Source organism: Sparus aurata, chromosome 3 (genome assembly GCF_900880675.1).
Source record: "Sparus aurata chromosome 3, fSpaAur1.1, whole genome shotgun sequence".
NCBI classification, from domain to species: Eukaryota; Metazoa; Chordata; class Actinopteri; order Spariformes; family Sparidae; genus Sparus; species Sparus aurata.
Window position 1 is genome coordinate 4410399 of NC_044189.1, and position 19220 is coordinate 4429618.

The 19220-nt window shown below is 43.3% G+C and overlaps 1 protein-coding gene across 1 annotated transcript; it reads right to left on the minus strand.

Moving 5' to 3' along the window:
* Positions 1-1973: 1973 nt before the first annotated feature.
* LOC115579482 (serine/arginine repetitive matrix protein 2-like) lies at positions 1974-18654 on the minus strand. Its single transcript, XM_030413030.1, has 3 exons — positions 17734-18654; positions 15626-15796; positions 1974-9790 (listed from the first exon to the last, which is right to left on the minus strand). Exons 1-3 carry the CDS (start codon positions 17782-17784, stop codon positions 6617-6619), a joined length of 3396 nt encoding a protein of 1131 aa, XP_030268890.1. The 5' UTR covers positions 17785-18654; the 3' UTR covers positions 1974-6616.
* Between the last annotated feature and the right edge of the window lie 566 nt (positions 18655-19220).

Sequence of the window (19220 nt, forward strand, 5' to 3'; positions counted from 1 at the left end):
TTTACTACCCTTCACATGAGAACACAGAGACTGCTGCAGGTTTTATATGTAGCCACACATGAACACAGGTGTATATACACCCCGGGGGAGACATTAGAGGGGACATTAATCAAAGAGATCAGGACAGCAGGGACACAACGAGTCGCCTTTCATAAAGTGCGCTTTGTGGTAAAAGCTCGTTCGGAGTTAACGCGTTTGAACTCCTGAACCCGCCGTCTAATTATAGGACCGTAAACCGGCAGGCAGAAGGAGTATTAGAAGGTAATTCCTGCTGTGTGAGACGGAGAAATCATGTGTGTGGCTGATTATGTGGCCGCAAGATGTTGGAGTGAGGGAGTGCAAGTGAGAGAAAAGCGAGGAAATAAAGGAAAGTGTGTGTGTGTGAGAGATTTATCCATATCTGCAGTGTTCCTAATACAGGCGGCGCTCAGCGGTGGCCTATTGTTGGCAGAAATGACAACCGGCTCTATCTCACCCTGCAGACGGCATGAAAACTGAGCGCTGTCTCCCCTCTTTCTTTCTTTCCTCCTCCACACCTTTCTTTCTTTTCTCTGTCTGTCTCTTCTCAGGACTATCAGTGACTCTTCCCTCCTCAACTCTCTTACTTTCTCTTTTCTGCCTTTTTTGTCCCTGTCTTTAACTGTCTTGTTTAGCAGCTGGAGCCTTTTATTTCCTCTTCTTCCCCACTTGATTTTCAGCCTCATCATCGTTTCTTGATGGTTAAATTTTGACTTCTCACTGATGTTTGTAGTCTTGGATTTTAAAGAGTTTTGTTAGCTACATTGTACAAATACATCAGCTTCTAAAACAGATCTCATTTAGTCTAATGAAGCCACCATTCACTTTAATTAGACCAAATGAACAAGTAATTGAATGATGACCTTTGTCTAATTCAGAAGTTAAAACAGGTTTGTGTACTTAAGAAGTATGTTCTGTGTGCTGCGAGAGGCGGGCAAAAACTTTTATATCATTGTAGAGAAAATAGATCATAAAACCCAAATTATCACTCGATTTTGGATGAATTCAGCAACTATGGCACCAAATTCTGTTCACAGCTACAAAAACAAGCGTTCTGCTCCTCCTCCTCTGTCGGGCTTTGTTTTACAGCCGTCGGACTGAAAGATAAATATTAAACATTAAATAGCTAAAACTGGTGGTCAGAACACAAACCCAAATGATTGATTCATAATCCATGAGACAACATTAAAGCAAACATTTGAAAATGGGGAAAAACCAGAGGCAGAACCAGCAGCTCTTCACATTTTGCAAATCTTTTCGAGCCTAGTCACTCAAACCCAAACTTAAAACCAAACCAAAGAGTTATTTAAAAGTTCAAAATCGAGACATTTTGCCCGTTCAACATTATAAAATGATGTCGTACATTTCTGCAAACCACAGTTATGTGTTGTCAATTTAACGTTTACTTTACCTACAGTTCAATTTGTCAGTGTTATGTTGTGACAACGCTATTGTTCGGTTGGGTTAAGGCTTGGTTGGGATTAGGAAAAGATCATTTCATTTCATTTACAAACACTGAACAGAACCGTGGTCACTGGCACGGCAGCCTTCTCCTCAGCTGTCACGCCGCCACCAGTCGCCACAACGTTCCAACATCAAAGTATCCTCATACACATGTAATATGAACCTTATATGACACATATTGTAGAAATACCGATATGTTAGATGTTATATGATGCTTACAAATTTGAACGTATGGGAAACACGACATCCAGACATTTTATTCTGGCGAGTATGACCAGGCACTTAAGTTAATTTCCTTTCCATCCTGGTGTTTTTTTTTAATATCCTTTTTTAATCTTATTTCAATATTCAACATTAACCTGCAGAGAGTTGCAGTAATAACTATCATCATTCTACTTCCTGGCGTTGTGCTGCCCGTGTCTTTGAAATGATCCCGATTAACAAAGTGTATTTATCACCAGTCACTCAACCAGCAAAATAAAACTCCAACATTTGTTTCAGTTCTTTATTAAAATCATCTGTTTATTTCTGTCCTGCTTGCAGTACAGCACAGTATTGTCACGTCCTCACTGGTGGTCACATCGTCTTACCTGTGTGTGTGCATGTGTGTGTGTGCATGTGTAATCGTGTGAGTCTGTCAGTGTGTGCATGGGTGTGAGGTGCAGACAATAAAGTGTAGCACGACTAGCCATTATCAGTACAGTCAGTCAATACAGCAGTATTAATACAAGGCCTTGAGACATTGTTCAGAGGTGTACAGGCAGAAACTGTGAATGTGTTTCCACTGGAGGCTAAAATTGGGCTCAGGGCCGCTAAATGCTTCGTATATTCACTAAAGGCTTCGCTGGAAATGAACGACCCTTCTCACCTTACCGACTTACACAAAAGTATCATCAGAACGTAAAAGTGTGGATTTCCTTTCCCAGGCAGTGTTGTTTCCATGTTCTACTCCACGATGCGCGCAGGGTCACTGTTGCACATTTAGGCAAAAAAGAGGGGATGCCCACTTTCATTTGTTTCATGTGATTATCAAAAAACAAACAAAAACAAAGCCCATTTTTGGCCTCAGTGGAACCCACACTAGCGAGCAGATTTAGCCCTGCCCCTGACATGTGTCATATTAGCTTTACCAGGTTTGGAAAATTAAGAAAGAAACAGTGTGTTTGTTGTGTATAATTTTTTTTTCTCTTTTTGTTTTACAGCACAGCAGCTTGGCAGATACAACACACTATGTACGTATATCAAAGTCCTTATATATACCGTATAGGTTGGTTGGCAGGGGTAGCTGTGCATGTTTTTGTATAGTAATACAGCTACTAAGAGATGCAAAAAAAAGAAAGAAAACAAAGCCTGTGCTGCTCGCTACATTGTGTTTCAAAGAGGTCACCTTACTCTTCACTGCGGTATAAACTCCAGGGTCCGATCTGAACCTGAAACAGGGTCGAGAGTGTGACCCCGACACAAGTGAGAGTTGTGATAAAAGCTGCTGTATCCATAAAAGGTTTAATTAGTCGTTGATCTGTAGCCCAAACCAAAAATAAAGGCCCCTCTGGGTAGACAAACACACGCCACCACTGCTACAGTGACATGGTCGTAAGACACTCGCACACCCCTCCACGTTGTCACTCTGTTGAAATCTTAGCGTTAGCTACAGTAGATAGCTAATGGAGGCGGATGGTTGATCTTAAGTGAGCAAAAACACAGTTACATACTGGTCTCTGTTTTCGCTGGGGGGGTGGGGAGCTGGGCAGGAGGTTTGAGACAAGGAGAGACAGACAAACGGACAAAAAAGACATATTCATTGAGATAAATAGCGAAAATTCAGTAGACAAACTTATATAACATAGATCTTAGCGCCTTGAAATATACTATCATATATATTTAGATATGCTATTTTTTCTTTTAAGATGAAATAAATATATCCACAAATACTCTTCTTTTTTAAAAACAGACCAGCTTTACAATAGCAGACACGCACCAACACAATGGATAGACATGAGGAAAAAAAGGCGAGGGAAGAGAAGGAGAGAACGGTGGCTCATTTCTCTGATGAAACACCCAAGCTTTGTGTTCACACCGCTAGCAGCTGCTGTGCTGCACAAATGTACAATTACCTGTTTATGCCAGCTCACTGATGCTGCGGTGTTCAGGGAGGGAACAGGTTCAACACACAGCAAGACAACTGAGCCCAAATGGTTTAACTGCAGCCAAGTTTTCAATGGCAAAAGCATCATTTTCTTACGTCATGGAGATTGTTTTTGGGGCAACAGACTTGAGATGCTTGCGGTGTGAATGCACAGAAACATGTCACACTTCACGCTTTTCCTGGTTTTATTGAAATCTCTATAAGCTGTTGATTGCTGATTGTAAAAAGAAAAGCACTGACCTGCCTCCAACTTGGCTTAATACAGTCAATCGTATTTAAAGTATATTTGAACAAAATAGTTCCCCTGTTGTCGGTGGATGTGAGGGAATAAGTGTTTTAAACACATACTGTCATACTTATTATTACTGTAATGGACTTGGAATGAGAAAAATATATCCCCAAATATCAAGATGCTAAACAACAATTTTCTCTAACGCTACCCACCGCCACAAATATATATATATGATATATATATATATATATATATATATACTGTATATAGAATTTTTCATAATGAAAGGCAAACAAACTTTACACAACAAGTTAATGTTAAAAACTTAAGTTCTCTTTTTTGTTTTCTTCAGCTGAAGTAAATTATGGCTCAGATGCAGTTCCAGGCAAACAACAAGAGCTGACCAGACTGTTATGGGAAGGATGGCTCAGGCTTTATGACCGACGGAAACACACCAAATTGTGTTGTGCCAGTGGTTTTTGCCTCTTCTCCGAAACTCCACTGATGTCCAGTGTCCTGATGCTAGACTCTAATGTTGATGGATAAAACTAGCTACCCTAGCTAAGTGCTTGACATCTGAGTGTAACTGCTGGTGTCAGCTCGGTCATGGATTAAAAAGCTATAGCTCTTGGTTACACATTTACAAGGTGAGAAATACCTTTTAAAAAACAAGATTGCACTGGATGTGCTACTATGTCTCTCATACACCATCACTCAGATCCAGCACTTTTTCCAAACTGTCTCATCCGCTAGCTATCATCCAACATAGGCACAGTCTCTTTGACATCAAAACGGCACTCGCACTAGATCTAATTTCACTCCAATCAAAATCATCCCATTCTGATCATACTGTCTCGTTAGCATGAAGCTAACCTTAGGCATGTTGATTCAAATACATACTCATACTTTACACCAAACATATGGCAGGAGCAATTAGCATAAGGCTTTAAAATGTATTTCCCTGCAACAATCACTTTCACTTTCACTTTGTCTAACTGTGTAGCTCCACCTAGCATGTTAGACACGCATCTCCTGCTCGACGGCAAGCAAACCTGGGTTGATTATGTTTAGTTTTATTCGACGGTATTCTCGTCTTGGCACCAATCAAAAAATTAATAAAAAATTATTTAAACTGTATCCCATTACAGACGTTATGCTTTACTTAACTTACCCTGCAAGGGTAGCATACCTCTGCTTACGTCAGGCTACATGAACAATGAACCAAAGTTAATTCTCTTCAAAGACCTTTATGTAGTTACACATGCTAACCATCAGAAATGCTACAATTTCCATCTCCAAGTGTCTTAATTGGTGTTGCAGCGCACTTGTTCGGCGGCTGACTTTACATTCAGTCAAATACAGGAAGGGAAAAGACACTGCCTTCATTGTCGTAGTTAGGTAGTTGAGAGAACGTTTCGTGTGCAGCTCGAGTAGAATGGCACAGTGCTTACATTGTATTAGAGTTAATACATGTTTTGATATATAGAACACAATCAATAACAACAAGAACAACTACAACACAGAAGTAAAATAAAGGTTTCAAAGTATAAAATTGTAACATGAACAGAGGGTGAATAATGTATGGCTCAAGAAAGAGAACAGATGAATGATGATGAATGTAGGTTTTTTGTGTGCACTTTTATGTGTGTGTATATATTAGAATGTGCGCATATTTGGGAGGTGACTGCGAGAAAACAGGAAACACAGCTGCTAACGTACAGATTGATGTCGAGCTCTACTTAAGTTTGGCACTCAGCTTTTCATTAAGCCAGTAGAATATCAGTCACAGTTGACTTACCCTGTTGTCAAGAATACAAACACAGAAAAGCACAGACACACAGAATAATCACATCAAGGAGAGGAGCCAAGAGGGGAAGGACAGGAGAGGAGATGACACAGGAGATGAGGAGAAGATAGAGATGTGAATAAGGTGGGAAATGAGGTAGAAAAGGAGAAAAAAAAGCAGGAGAAAAAGAGGGTTAGGGAAGGTGAGAAGAAAGAAAAAAGAAGGTAAATAAGATGAGAACTAAATAGTAGAAAACAAGATTGGGTGCATGTATAGCAGAGAAAACAAGGTTGTTATCACCTTCCTCTCCCTCAAAACAAGAAAGTATTGATCATACACAACAAACGTGCCTCGGGTGGGCGTCACAGTTCTGCGGGGGTGTAAACAGTTTGTTAAGGGAAAAAAGGAAAGTAGGGGTAAGCGATTTGTTTAAGGGAAAAAAATAAGAACACTGTTCTGTGTTAAAGGCTTCTGAGAGCAGCAGGCATACAGTACTACAAAGTTCCTGAGCCCTCAGTAAGCATTAAGAATCATCTGAATACAAACTACGGCTCTGCTTCAACATCCAAAGCCCTTTACTGTCTATAGCAAAGGAGTTTCCTTCAGTTGTACCACTTTAAATGTCTGATTTGCTTTTAGTGTATTGGTTAACCCAGTTCAGAATGCAAGTTGTTGCTGTTGTGGTAGTCTTTCACATACTGAGAGGAATCAAAGGAAACAGTAAGCACAAGGTTGCTCCTGTTTTCCTTTGACCTGCCTCATTTGGGTTTGTTTGGCTTTCTGGTTTGTTTGTTTGTTTGTTTGTTTGTTTGTTTGTTTGTGCAGAACTTTAGGAAAGGGCTCAGTGCGTATACTGTACTGACTTGGCTGTGCAGCTATATGATTGCTGCCAGACAGATTCAGATCCAGATCACCTGCTTAGGGTCAGCCTTGCAGGGCTCTCTTATGACTTTTGTTACCTTGTTGAACTTCAGACCTCACTCTCCACACTGGAAAAGTGGGCTGAGCCCCTTCGCGAGCAAAGGCTCTTGGCTTTGAGGGGTAAGTGAGGAGACTGAGGAAACCTCTGGGGCTGAGGTACAGAGCGCAATCTCTGGTACTGTAGTTTAGCACTTGCCGAAGCCATGGAGGAGGGCTGGGGTGCTCCCGGAGTGGACGAGACCACAGAAGGAGAGGATACAGACGAGGAAGAGGTAGGGGGAGGAACGTGGATAGGATGAGATGAGGACGGAGGGGCTGGAAGGGCAGGGAGCGGGGGTGGCAAATTAGGTATGAGGGACGGAGGTGGGGATGATTGCCGTCCTCGATCGCGATCCCTATCTGTTCTCTGTGTCCGCTGCTGGATACTGAGGTTTGACTGGCTGCCAGATTTGGATGGATTTTGTGAGCGATCAGGTTTGGAGGAAGATGAGGAGTCATGTTTGGGCTTGAGGGGACCACCAAAACTCTGGCAGTGTTGGTACAGCTCTTCCTGGCTGCGAGATGTTATGCGTGCCCATTTGGAAGAATGGGAGTGTGGATGGTGTCTGGGGGAATGACAGGAGGAACAAGCCGTGTGCCCTCTTCCCTTGTCCTTTGACTTGCGTTTACTCTTCTTCTCATCTTGTATGTGGAGTTTGTCCACTGACCAGTATCGTCGAGGAGGTGGTGGCGTGAGAGGAGGTTGGGGCCAATGTGATCCTGAGCCCCAACCTCTCTCTCCTTCTCCTCTTCTTCCTCCACCACCACCTCCGCTAGACCCCCATCCACTTTCTGCTGTCCCCCACCTCTCTCCCCGCTCGAGGAACAGGTCATCTCGACTGTTGATGCTGCCGGCTTTATCTCTGGAGGGGTAGGTGCTGAAAAACCAACCTCCCCCTCCAATTCCTCCAACTGCCCTTCCTTCATGATCCTCCCAGTACCTCTCAAACTTCCCAAACTCTCCTGAAGAAGCATCATCATCAGAATATATCCCGACTACCTTATCACGTTCCCGCTCCTCATCGGACATTGTCCTTCCTCCTCCACGCCTCTTTCCACGCTCCGCTTTCCGTCTCTCAAGCTCAGAATCCTCTTCCTCACGCTCTACTTCAGACTCCCATTCATGGAAGGACAGTCCCTCCTTGGAGAGCATCTCACCTCTCCCGCTCCGTCCCAGCAAAGGCCTCTTCTCTCCTTCCATTGCTACAGCATCTCTGTCTGAACTTTTACTCTTCCTCCTTTTAGAGGAGACAGGCAACAAGGGCAGAAAGGCAGATGGAATAGTGTCAGAGGAAGGGTTGCCCCCTCCCCAGAACTTGACAGATGAAGAGGGCTTACTGCTGGAGCTCTGATAGTGCTTACTGTTCCTTCGTCTGTGGTGTCTTTCTTTCCCTCTGCTGTCTTCCCCATCATCCCTCTCTTTTTCTTCTCTTTCCTTCCTATCGTCTTCACCTGGGATGTTCCATCCATAGCTTCTGATGGAGCTTTCGCTCTTTTTCCGAAAAGACTCTCGTCTCAGGGGCGGATATGATGGGTAGTCTGGTGTCCCTGACTTGAGTTCCCCTCTCTTTTCAGCATCTCCTCCCTCCTGCTCAGACCTCTTCCGCTCTCTCTTCCTTGTCTTATCCTCTTTTTTCCGTTTCTTCTTTGTTTTGCGACGCTTTCGCTCCCTCTCTCTTTCCCTTTCTTCCCTTTTCTTCTTCTTTCGGCCCTTCTTCCTCCTCTTCCTCTCACGCTCCCTCTCTTTGTTGTGCCTTTTCTCCTCTCTACCCACTGCTCCATCTGCCCGGCTTGTTGTTCCTCCTCTCACTCGTTCTCTGTCACCCCATGATGCCCACCACTCCTGTAGTTGGGCAAGCTGGCTGCCTGTTCTCTCTCTGCCAAGATCTCTCTGAGGACGTGGCTTTCGGGGTGGTACTGGCGGAGGTGGCGGGCTGCATGGCAGTGAGCGTGATGACATCCGGCGTGAACGAATCTTCCGCCGTGACCCCAGGAGGAGGCTGGACTCCTCTGTAAGCAGATCTGAGTCATAATCATCATCCACCGTAAAATCCCTATCGCCTGGTCGATACCGGAAACTCAGCGAGGAGTTGTAGGAGCTGTCACTGGAGCAAGAGGAGGGGGAATTTGACCTAGAAAGCGAGACAGATGATGAAGAAGAGGTTGAGGACGATGTAGATGAAGAGGAAGAGGACGAGGCACTGGAGCAGGAGGAGTAGAAACGGCATGGGGAGGAGGGCGTGGTAGGGGTGTGTGTTGGGGAGGACAGAGGGACAGGCAGAGGAGGAGGTGGAGGAGGACGTCGCCCTCTCCTTCCACCTCCATCACCTGCTCCATACCTTCCACCTCCTCGCCTCCCTAAGGGGAGTATATTCTCATACAGGGGACCTCCTGAGCCTTTTCTTCTTGCCTGAACCAGGCTTCCTCGTCGCCAGAAAGGAGGCCTTCGTGGGGAGGATGGGAGCGGTGGAGGTGGCTTGGGGATTAAGTGCCCAGGTCCTGGTGGGGGGCCTTTCAGAGGCAGACGTGGCATGCCTGAGGCTTTAGGGCCTCGAGGATTAGCTTTGGGAGTCTGCTGGGGGCCAGCTGCCTGTTGGTCTGAGTTAGCTCCTAGCCCCTCTGGATCTATAGGACCATAGTAGCGCTTGTATTCATCTAGTCCTGTGTCACCTGCTCCACTTGCAACACCTCCTTGCATGTTCCAGTGCTGTCCAAGGTTTTGCTGATACTGCTGCTGGGCCTGGAGTTCAGTGATACCTCCTGCTATCCCCCCAATGCCCACACCTCCAGCACTGCCTGCCGTCATGACTTTCTCTGGCTTCGGCCTGTTCCAGCGATCAACCACAGCGAGTCTGCGGTCATGCCGTGGCAAGAAAGTGGAGCAGGGCATGGGGCCTTCTAGTAAGGGGCTGTTTGAGGGTCCCAGAGCCATTGCTGAGTGTCCTGTAGTTGGCGGCGTTCCAGGTAGCATGGTTGTATAAGTCTGCCCCTGTTGCTGTTGTTGATGGTGCTTCTGCTGCTGTTGCTGCTGCACCATGGCAATGGCAGTCGTGTTATTTATCGTGGCTGTGACGAGGTGTTGTTGGGGTGCTGTAGGCATGCTGGTCATTGTGTGGTACTGGGGCAAAGAGCTGCTTCCCCCTGGTCCTGTCTCATCCTCAAACTGGCAGCAACTGTACATCCCCTGGGTGGAGAGATAAAAGAAAGATTGCAATTAGACCAGCAGGCTGCCAAGTATGATAAGCAGGAGCTGTGTGTGTATGTGAGAGACAGACACAGAGAGAGAATGTCCAACATCCTCAATTTTGAAAAGGAAACCTATAAAGCAGTTTTGTTCTGATACTGAAGCTATCTTCAGAGAATTGCTTGTGTGCCAAGTAGAGTACACAAGTGTCATTACATCTGCTTTCACCAGTTTAGTCAATCAAAAATCCCAAACCTTCGACACTACCAGGTCCATTTAAACACTCACTTTCAATGCTTTTTTTATGATTTCCACAAAAAAGACACATTTAGTTTAGAGTAAAAAAATATGGTATTACAGCTAAGTTTCAGCATATCCACGGTTTACAGGAACATGCATTGACAACATTTATGCTGACGATTGGGATGACAAATGTCAATATTTGGAGTCATACTGTTGAAAAACGAAAACAATTATGAATGCTGTGCTCAAGGAAGTCTCTTTTACAGCTACCATAGATACAGTTTACCATCCAGACAGAGGGACTTGAAGTTTGTCTGGACTACAACTTGTGTATTGATATTTTTCTTTATTCAGTGCATTGCATAACCACTGACTGTGCAGCTTGTCTACTCAATATGTTTCACAAAAAAACATTTTGAAAAGAAGAAAATAATCTACCTTTACTCTCTCTCAACATGCTGGGAAATCGCTCTAGGTGGTTTCCCCCTACTTCAGGTTCTCTAAGTCACCACATCTCCAATGAAGACAAACAACAAGGAGCACTGACCATTAAATATTGATGAGAGTTTTGGAGAAACTTTGGACTGAGTTTACTAAGGTGCTTGGAGTGTCAGCTTTCACACTATCAAACCAAAACAAAGCTTTCAGCAAACAAAGCATCACTCAGCTTGAGCACGACTAGGTTTTTCTCCGAAAACACTGTGAAAAACAATTGTTGAGAGCACAAGGAGGATGAAGCTTCTGGAGAAGAGTCAAAACAATGGGGGAGCAAAGCAACAGAACCTGTTTTGTCACTGTGCAAATAAAACAACTGGTGACAGATGGTGCATTTTAAGAGAAGCACCTCTCCTCCTAGCTGCCATCTTACTTACTTCAATGTCTTGCTTCAACGTCTCCTTGGAATGTCTTACCCAATGCACACATAACAAATGAAATAATGAACAATGATCTAAACTAAAGTCGAGTTTTCTCCCATCACATGAGGTTAGAGATTTTAGTGACAGCGAAAAAACAGACCCATTTTCAGGTAGACTGCACCATTCCTCACTGGTGTTCATGTAGATAAACACTTTTCTGAAAGTCTTATTTTCCAGGTGATATGTGATCTGCCAGTCAAGTAAGAATATTCAACACTCAAAACATTTGAAGCCAAAATTCTGGCCTTATCTTCATATCTGCCCCTATAAGAGCCAAGCGATTTCTGCAGTGAAAGAAAAACCTAATGATGCAGAAGGAACTAGTGTTTACCTGATGCAAAGATTTTGTTTCCAGCAGTTGGTTCTGATGAGGACATATCAGGACAGAAACTCTCATTTTCACATTCATGTTTCATGTTTTGGTGTTGTTGTTTGTTGCCACTTGAGTTTTAATACGATCGCTCTCACTTGGATTTAATGAACTGCTCCAACCATGCTCCTGTCGAGCCTTATACATCTCAGCTTACAACAGTGTTTGCTATGAATAAAACATGCGCTGAAAGATTCGGAATAAAAGTAGATTACAAGCTTCTTGCGACATCATTTTATGTTTTAAACCCCAAGCAGAAGCAATTTATTTAAAATCGTGTCACATAAGCAAATCTGTCTCTGCAATGCTCCCTTACCTTTGTATATTTACACCTCCCTGTAGATAGATGGGACTCAATTAGCAGTAGTGAGGAGAGCCATGTAAATCACAAAGACTCTATTATTCCTCATACGTGAAGATGATTCATAATATCCATCGATATCTGTCACATCTTAATGACTAAATGTGTGGGGCCTCCTCTAAATCTCTGTTCCCAGGCCGTGACACAGATCTGATGGAGAGACCGTAATAATGGCCCTTCCGGACACATGAATCAGCAGTCCCAGTGGCAGAAATGCTATCACAGGCCCCAGAGCATGGGGTGCAGCACACTGTGAAATTGAAACTTGGGTCAGTCGCTGATTGGGTTAAAGCAAGCCACAGAGGTTAGCTGCAGAGGCTTTAAGGCAAGCACAGCATATAGCTTGGGAGATAGAAGCTAACTGGTCTTGGGAGTGCCCTTTCCATGGAATTGATGTTTTTATTCTGCGAATGGGGAAGGCTACAGATAAGAGTTGTGCTTGCTCATGCAAAAAGAAAAATATACCGGTATGCTCTGAATGTGTGAGGAGAGGTGAAGATGCACTTAAAAGAGTCTACAGGGGAGCCCGTCAGGGAATCATTGGATATCAGACACTGCAGGGGGAACAATAGGTTTTCATCCACATGAGCTATACAAATTATACAGTAGAGTGCGTTCAGTAAGCTTATGCATACTGCAGGTTTTGCTCGACTTGATTAGAAATTACTATGAAACATTAAATGTTATAATTGATGATGTGACGAAATAAATATTTGGAAGAAAACCTGCAGCGCTAAAAAAAATTTTTTGACTCAGCTTGAATAATTAGCCTGAAGTGTTCTTTGAAGATTTCAGTTTTGAGAAACCAATTCTTAACTGAACTTGAGAAAACATGTGAAATAAAAAAGATTTTATGATATTATGTTGATTTCTTTCCACATTTTTTTCAGTTTGAAAACAGAGAACAGTCGCAGTGCTTTGCTCCACCACTGGCACAAAGGCAATTTGTAAAACTGCTCCAAGCTTAGCTTTTCAATTTTAAGCACAAGGGGATCCAGACTGAATTAAATAATTCAAAATTATCATTATTATTGTGAAAACAAACAACCATCACTTATCTTAAGTTTCCTTTAAATGTTTTCCTCAAACCATAAAAAGGAAAAGGTCTCAGGAGAGTTTTACCTCTAGAGCACTTCTGACAAACTTTCAAACTTGCTTTATGAAAATAATTTAATGAGTTGATTGAGTTCTGCACTGGGTGAGGGGTTATGGTGGTATTCATCCAACTCATCATTTCACACCAAACAAACTCAAGTTAGAGCTCCTGTCTGGAAATTCTGAAGTGGTCTGATGATAGAAAATGAGTTGATCTAGCTAAATTCAGTATGATTTATCCAGTGAACACTCCTCTGTCTGAGGATAGACATGATACTGAAAGACTTGCATGACTGCCCTCTACTGACGTCAAAGAAATTGCAAAGGGGATTAAGAAATGACTCTTTAGACTACCAAGTCCACAGAATACCAAGGGTAACACTGTTTCTTGTAATATTTCCTGAAGGTTCACTTATTATGTACACAGAGCAGAGAGGCTGAACTTTGTATTCACACAAAATCTAGCCATGTGACACCTGCAGTGTTGTGATCTGTCAACACTCCATTCAAATACAGCTCAATGAGCAGACAAACAGTAATATATCCGGCATTTTATACCTTTAAATGACAAATTTTCCCCCACTTTATGCCAAATGTACACTCATCTCTTACTTTAATTAACTTGTATTGAAATTAATGTCTTATATCACCTATCAAAATAATTAAAAACACTAAAATGTGCTTTAAGATTGATAGCTGATATTCTAAATAGTGCGTAGTTTGAACTGCTAAAATTTTCTCTATGCAAAAGCAATAATTCTGTTTTTGCGGGTAAATTTACAGTTTCTCATTTAGTTGTACTGGAGTAAATTTCCTCATAGGCTGGAAGCATAAAGTCAGAAGTAAGAGCTGTAATGTTACTTCCTCTCACTCCTTTTTTTATAGTGCAATTAGAGCACTCTTCCGCTGTACATAAATTAGCCATTTTCCCTGCTTTGTCAGGCAGGAAGAGGTAATAAATCACAATCTTCTGTCATCATTACAACGTGATGGTGTTCCTCTAACAGCTACTTACTTCAGTATTATAACACAGCGCCTTCTGACAAACAACAATATCTCCCCACTGCTCTATGAGGTTTGTTTTCTCCTTCAACGGTCTCCCCGCCCCTCCACCTCGCCTCCATCCTCCCTCCTCCTATCTGTTCCTGTCATTCCTTTCCCCCTTCACCTCCTTCTGGCCTCTCCCCCAACACCTGCTATGGTCCACTGCCTCCACCCATCCAAACCCACAGCTGTCTCCTCAGCCAGTTCTCCTCTCTTCTTATCTCATAGTTTCCCTCCCCTATACCTTCCTAATTCTCCATACTTTCCCTCCCCAATCACAGCATTCATCTCCTTTCTTGATACTTCAACTTCTTACTTTGTTCCGTCCCCACACCTTTCTCTCCCCTTTGTTCCTCTAAACCCTCCTTTTTTGATGTCAACCTCTGTAAGTCTGTCTTTGTACCAGTACTTAATTATCCAGGACCCCGAGCCAAACTTTCAGAAACTGTTGTTACTCTAAAAGGGAACAGCTGTGCGTCAGCCAAGTGATAAGTCTCCTCTGCAGCCTTTGGCCTCCTCTTGGTGTGATGCCAAGGATACCACTGATGTGCCTCTTTTTTGGCTCTACCTCCTTGTTCCCAGCCGAGTGCCAGAAACGAATACCAATATTGAGTGTCACTTTCTCTTGTGCAATCCATACCTTGATTGTATCTGAAAAAGGTTCATCATTATCCATCTTTATTTTCCTTGATGAAGTGGCCTTCTTTGCAGCAATCAGTGAGACGTCACTTTTTGGGTTCTTCAATTTAATTCCACACAGGAAACAGGAGATCCTAAAAACTTTTCAGTCAATCATAACATCTGCTCTGGCATAAATAGTTTACCAATGCTCCTCAACAACTGCAGATTATTTTGCTGATTGCTTCTCAGGTTGAGAGAGTGCAAATCAGCTGCTGTAGTGTTTGGCTGAAGTGAAAATGAAATGTAAAAGCTGTCACGCCTCAGAGTTCACTTCCTCCAACTCTCACAACCTTACAGAACTTTTTAATTGTTTTATATGGTTTGTATATTCCTTGTGTACCTTTTGTTGTCCTTGAGGATACATGCTTTTTTTGTGGTGCCCCACACGGCTCATTTCTTGTCCCCATTCTTCTCTGTCTCCACAGGCTGCCAATAACTTTGTGCATTTGCATCTGTTTCTATGCAGATGACATGCAATTCTACATTTCTTTTCACATCTGATTGTGACATATCTGAATGGATAGGTTGTATTCTACAAATGGGTGATGACAAAACAGATTTTACAGAATGGAAACACCAAATTATTGGGGAAAGATCAAAACTGTGAACCTCCATTTAAACCTCTTATTTTGATTTTTTATGTATTTCAGTTTTTTTTTGTTTTTTTACAAGGTTAAATCAATTTCTTCAAACCAGGCAAGTTTGAGAGGCATGTTTTCTTTAAAAAAAAAAATATCCATAAACTGCAAAAAAAAATCCATATTTTCGTTGGTCCTTGAACAAACTATGCACATGTACTACAAGTGTTGTGTATATTTGATTTCTTGATTTTTTGTTTAAACTTGTGATGTTCTTGCACAAAATAAACTTTTGAGTTCTCCTTTACTTCTAGATATGATCGCAGTGTTTCCACAGAGCTTGCGGGATTCCTGTTTGGGGTTCTTGAGGTTTGTTAACAACTTTGTGATGCACCTACATGCGTTAAACCTCTTGCCATTGTTCAGATCATCAAATCTAGAAATATATGGTTGCATGCTCTATTCTTTGATGTGTTATCCAGTTCCTAACAAATACATCATGTGATTTGTGAAGGTGTACGTGGGGTATTTGCTGCCTTCACCCACCCTGCTGAGAGCCAAGAGGAAGTCCATCCCACCGGATCGCTTCACGCAGTGCCGCAGTTTCCAATACACCAGGTGCTCCCAGGCGAATACCAGGAGGCTGAGGCCCATGGCCACCAGCAGCATGTAGAAGACCCCGGCCATGTTGTCTATGTCCAGCTTACTGCTCATCACCTGGAGGGGAGAGTGGATAAATAGGGGGAGACAGGAGGGAAGGAGAGTAATGGGAAACATTATAGGAGGTGAGAGCAGAGAGGAGAGGCGAGGAAAAAGAAGCGTGAAAGTGAAAGGCAGAAGAGGTAAAAGAAAGCATATGAGACGGGAGGGGAAGAGACGAGACAGCAGAGTGTATTTATTACTAACGAGGGCCAATTTGTCTCCTAGACAGCAGATAAAAAGTTAATTACAACCAGCAGTAGGATAGAGAATCCTTTGCTGTCACTGGATGTCAGAGCACCCATCTGTGATATTTTAGAGCCCCTGCACTCAGAACACCGATGCAAAGACCAAAACATGTCAGTCACCAAAAAATATCTGGCTGGCATCAAACAAAAAGCTTTTCAGGCAATTTAATTAATTCAGTTTCAACATAAATAGCTCTCATCTGCAGCCTGGCGGCATTCACACTTGAATCAATAACTATTATTGTTTTGTATCAAGGGCTTTGGCTCCTGTTGGGGCATTTGAACCCAATATGTGTGCCGACGTTAATTCTGAGATGTGTACTGCTTTAGTTTGGTTTGTTTCTACAAATGGCACCCTTCTACAAGCCCCGCAGTGCAGTTTTGTTCAGTTTGTCAATGAATTCAACTTCACAAAACAACCCTTGAAATGTGGGGTGATGTTTGAGTGGCAGCAGTTATGTGTGTTTGGAAGCCTGAGCAAATTAATATTAAGTGATGGGTGGCAGGAGCGAGGATAAAGAACAAAATCACAACTCAAACCTGGAGAGATGACTACTGTTTGATTGCATCTAACTACCGCTGACAAGCTGTGGTTAGCTCCGGACTGTGTGACCACAGGAGAAATCATCCTCTCATCATTTTTATTGGTGAGGTTGTTAATAAGCTGTCAGACGAGATCGATAAAATTCACTCCGCAACCATGAACTGAAAAGTGGCTTCATATACTGAAGTACGATCAAGATAACAGGTAGGTCAACAACATCTTCTTGAAAGATAACAAAGAAGAGTATAATCTGGTGAATTTGACGAAAAATGTTTGTCATCTCATCCAATCAGCCTCTTCAGTTGTATCACTCTGGTGAGGCTTCTCAGGTACTTCATGTCAGTGGTTTTGTTATCGAGGTCACTGATGCCACCTGGTTCATTAGTGCTCCTGCCTGTCGCAACAGCAGTCGTCAACGTCGCCTGAGGCGAAGTGTTAAAAGGCAGTCGGCGTTACACAGGAGCCACGTAGGGCCGACTGTGAATGGTTGTTAATGGGATGAAATGACAGAATTGAAGGTGAAGGAGGGACCATGTATCCCCCTTCATTCTCATTTGGCCTCATGTCACAACACCAGTGATTGTTCACTTGGGTCCAAGTGTGAACGAGTAGATTCAACCACCCCTGGATACCCATTACGTCACCACTCATGGCAATGGCGGACCTGTTGATTGTGTGTCATCGCCCCGAGAAAGGCAGCTGAGCCCCGGTCAATGCGTCATTATTTTTTCCAACATGTTTTCAATCCCAAACTGTCAGATTTGGCAGCTTGTGCCAGTTCCCTTCAGCCTCAATGCACTACCTATCACTAGGTCAATGTTTTGCACATTAAGGGCTCCATGGTAAAGTTCACAACAATATGCCACATTCAGTTACTCTTTCAAAATAAAGTGTGCTGTCAAACAAGTATGAAATAGTAAGACTTTTTGAATTTATTAACGATGTCAAATGGTTGCAGTTTGGTTGGGATTAGGCACCAAAACTACCTGGTTAGGTTTAGGAGAAGATCATACTTGTGACACCAGTTTGGTTGGACAACTATCCCACTTAAGACCTTACTGACCAGCTGATCCGCACTAAGGTTACATTCAAGAAAACTGAGCAGGAGCTGACTGTGCGACAGGTTCATGAATAAAAGCGGAGAAAGGTGTAAGATGCCATACCTCGATTTTATCATTGTGGCAGATACCCGACAGCCAGAGACGCTCCAACATATCGATCTCATCTGCGAGAGAAAAGATGGGGGGAGAAAAAAAAGGTCAAAAAGAGGAGAAGCTGAAAAGATAGAGAAATATGTCAGAGAGAAGCAAGTTTGTGAGGTACGTAGGAAAGAGAGCAGGATGATTTGGACATAGGAGCAGATGAGACATAAGAAAGACAATGAGGGAGAAGGAGTTAGAATAATACAGCACTGGAGGAGAATATAAAAAAGAACAATTTTTAAAAAAGGGATTACCGCCCCCTTTGTTATGAGAGCGAGGTTCCTGATCCCCCGAGGGAGAAGAAAGAAGCAGGAGAAGGGAAGCTTAGGAGGTGAAGAGAGAAGGAGGAGACGGGCTGAATCTGTTGTGTTACACCGAAAAAAGAGAGGGACATATGATGAAATGCAGCGAGGGGGAGAGGAATGAGAGGAGAGGGTGAAACCTTATTTGTAAGATGTTAAAATAGAGGAGAAAATTAGATTGTTGTGAGGGAGCACAACAAAAAAATCGATACAGCAGAGCCAGAGATATCACCATTTTTATCCGACGTGTTATTCTTCAGCTTCCTCTGGAGCCACAGAAGGCTTTATACCTTTTTCCTCACATACTCAGTCCAACCAAGACCTGTAAACACACTGTAATGTGTGCAATTGGTGGAGTTATCCTTTAAAATGAAAGTATAGGGCAAAATTTTACTGTTGCCAGAAGCACAGAAATCTTGTGTTTGAATGGAAATGTAAGAATCAGAACACCGGAGAGAGGAAGAGGATGCATGAGACAGAATAAGAGGCCATTTGCAGAGAAAGTTGTGAAACTGGGAGTTATAGGCAGTGACTGGGAGTGAGAGCAGCTCTTTGAAGCAGTTTGTGAAATGGCGTGGCATCTGAGGCGGGCACGGCGAGGACAGAGCGTCGCGACAGCGCCGGGGAGATGAAAGCGAGGGGACGCACGCAAATATTACACTTCGCGCTCAGACTGTCAGAATCAGGCGCGCACATCTGATACACACTCTGAGCTGCGGTGTAATGGGACTCTCAGCGCTGCCCATTAATGCACTGATCACAAAGAATGAGGCAGTGGGAAGGAAAAGCGGGAGCAAATGCACAGATAGACTGATGTAGACAGATGTGCACCGGCCCGGCCGCAGAGGTCTTTTAACACCAGCGCACACGCTCTGAAGATGTCGCCGTCAAAGGAAGTTTCCAATCCCCACAGCTCGCAGTTACAATATTAATCGACCTCTGGGTTAATTATTGCAGTCTGGAATCCCCTCCGTAAAGCCCCGCCACACGGATTAGGCCACCGCGACTTGGCCGTGTTGACTCGAGACGTCAAATTGGTTCACAGCTCTCACTCCAGCACGAATCACGGTGTGCCACATTTCACTTCCTCAACAGTCATGTGTGGGAATTCAAACGTTCCTTGACAGCTGAATTATACCAGGCTGC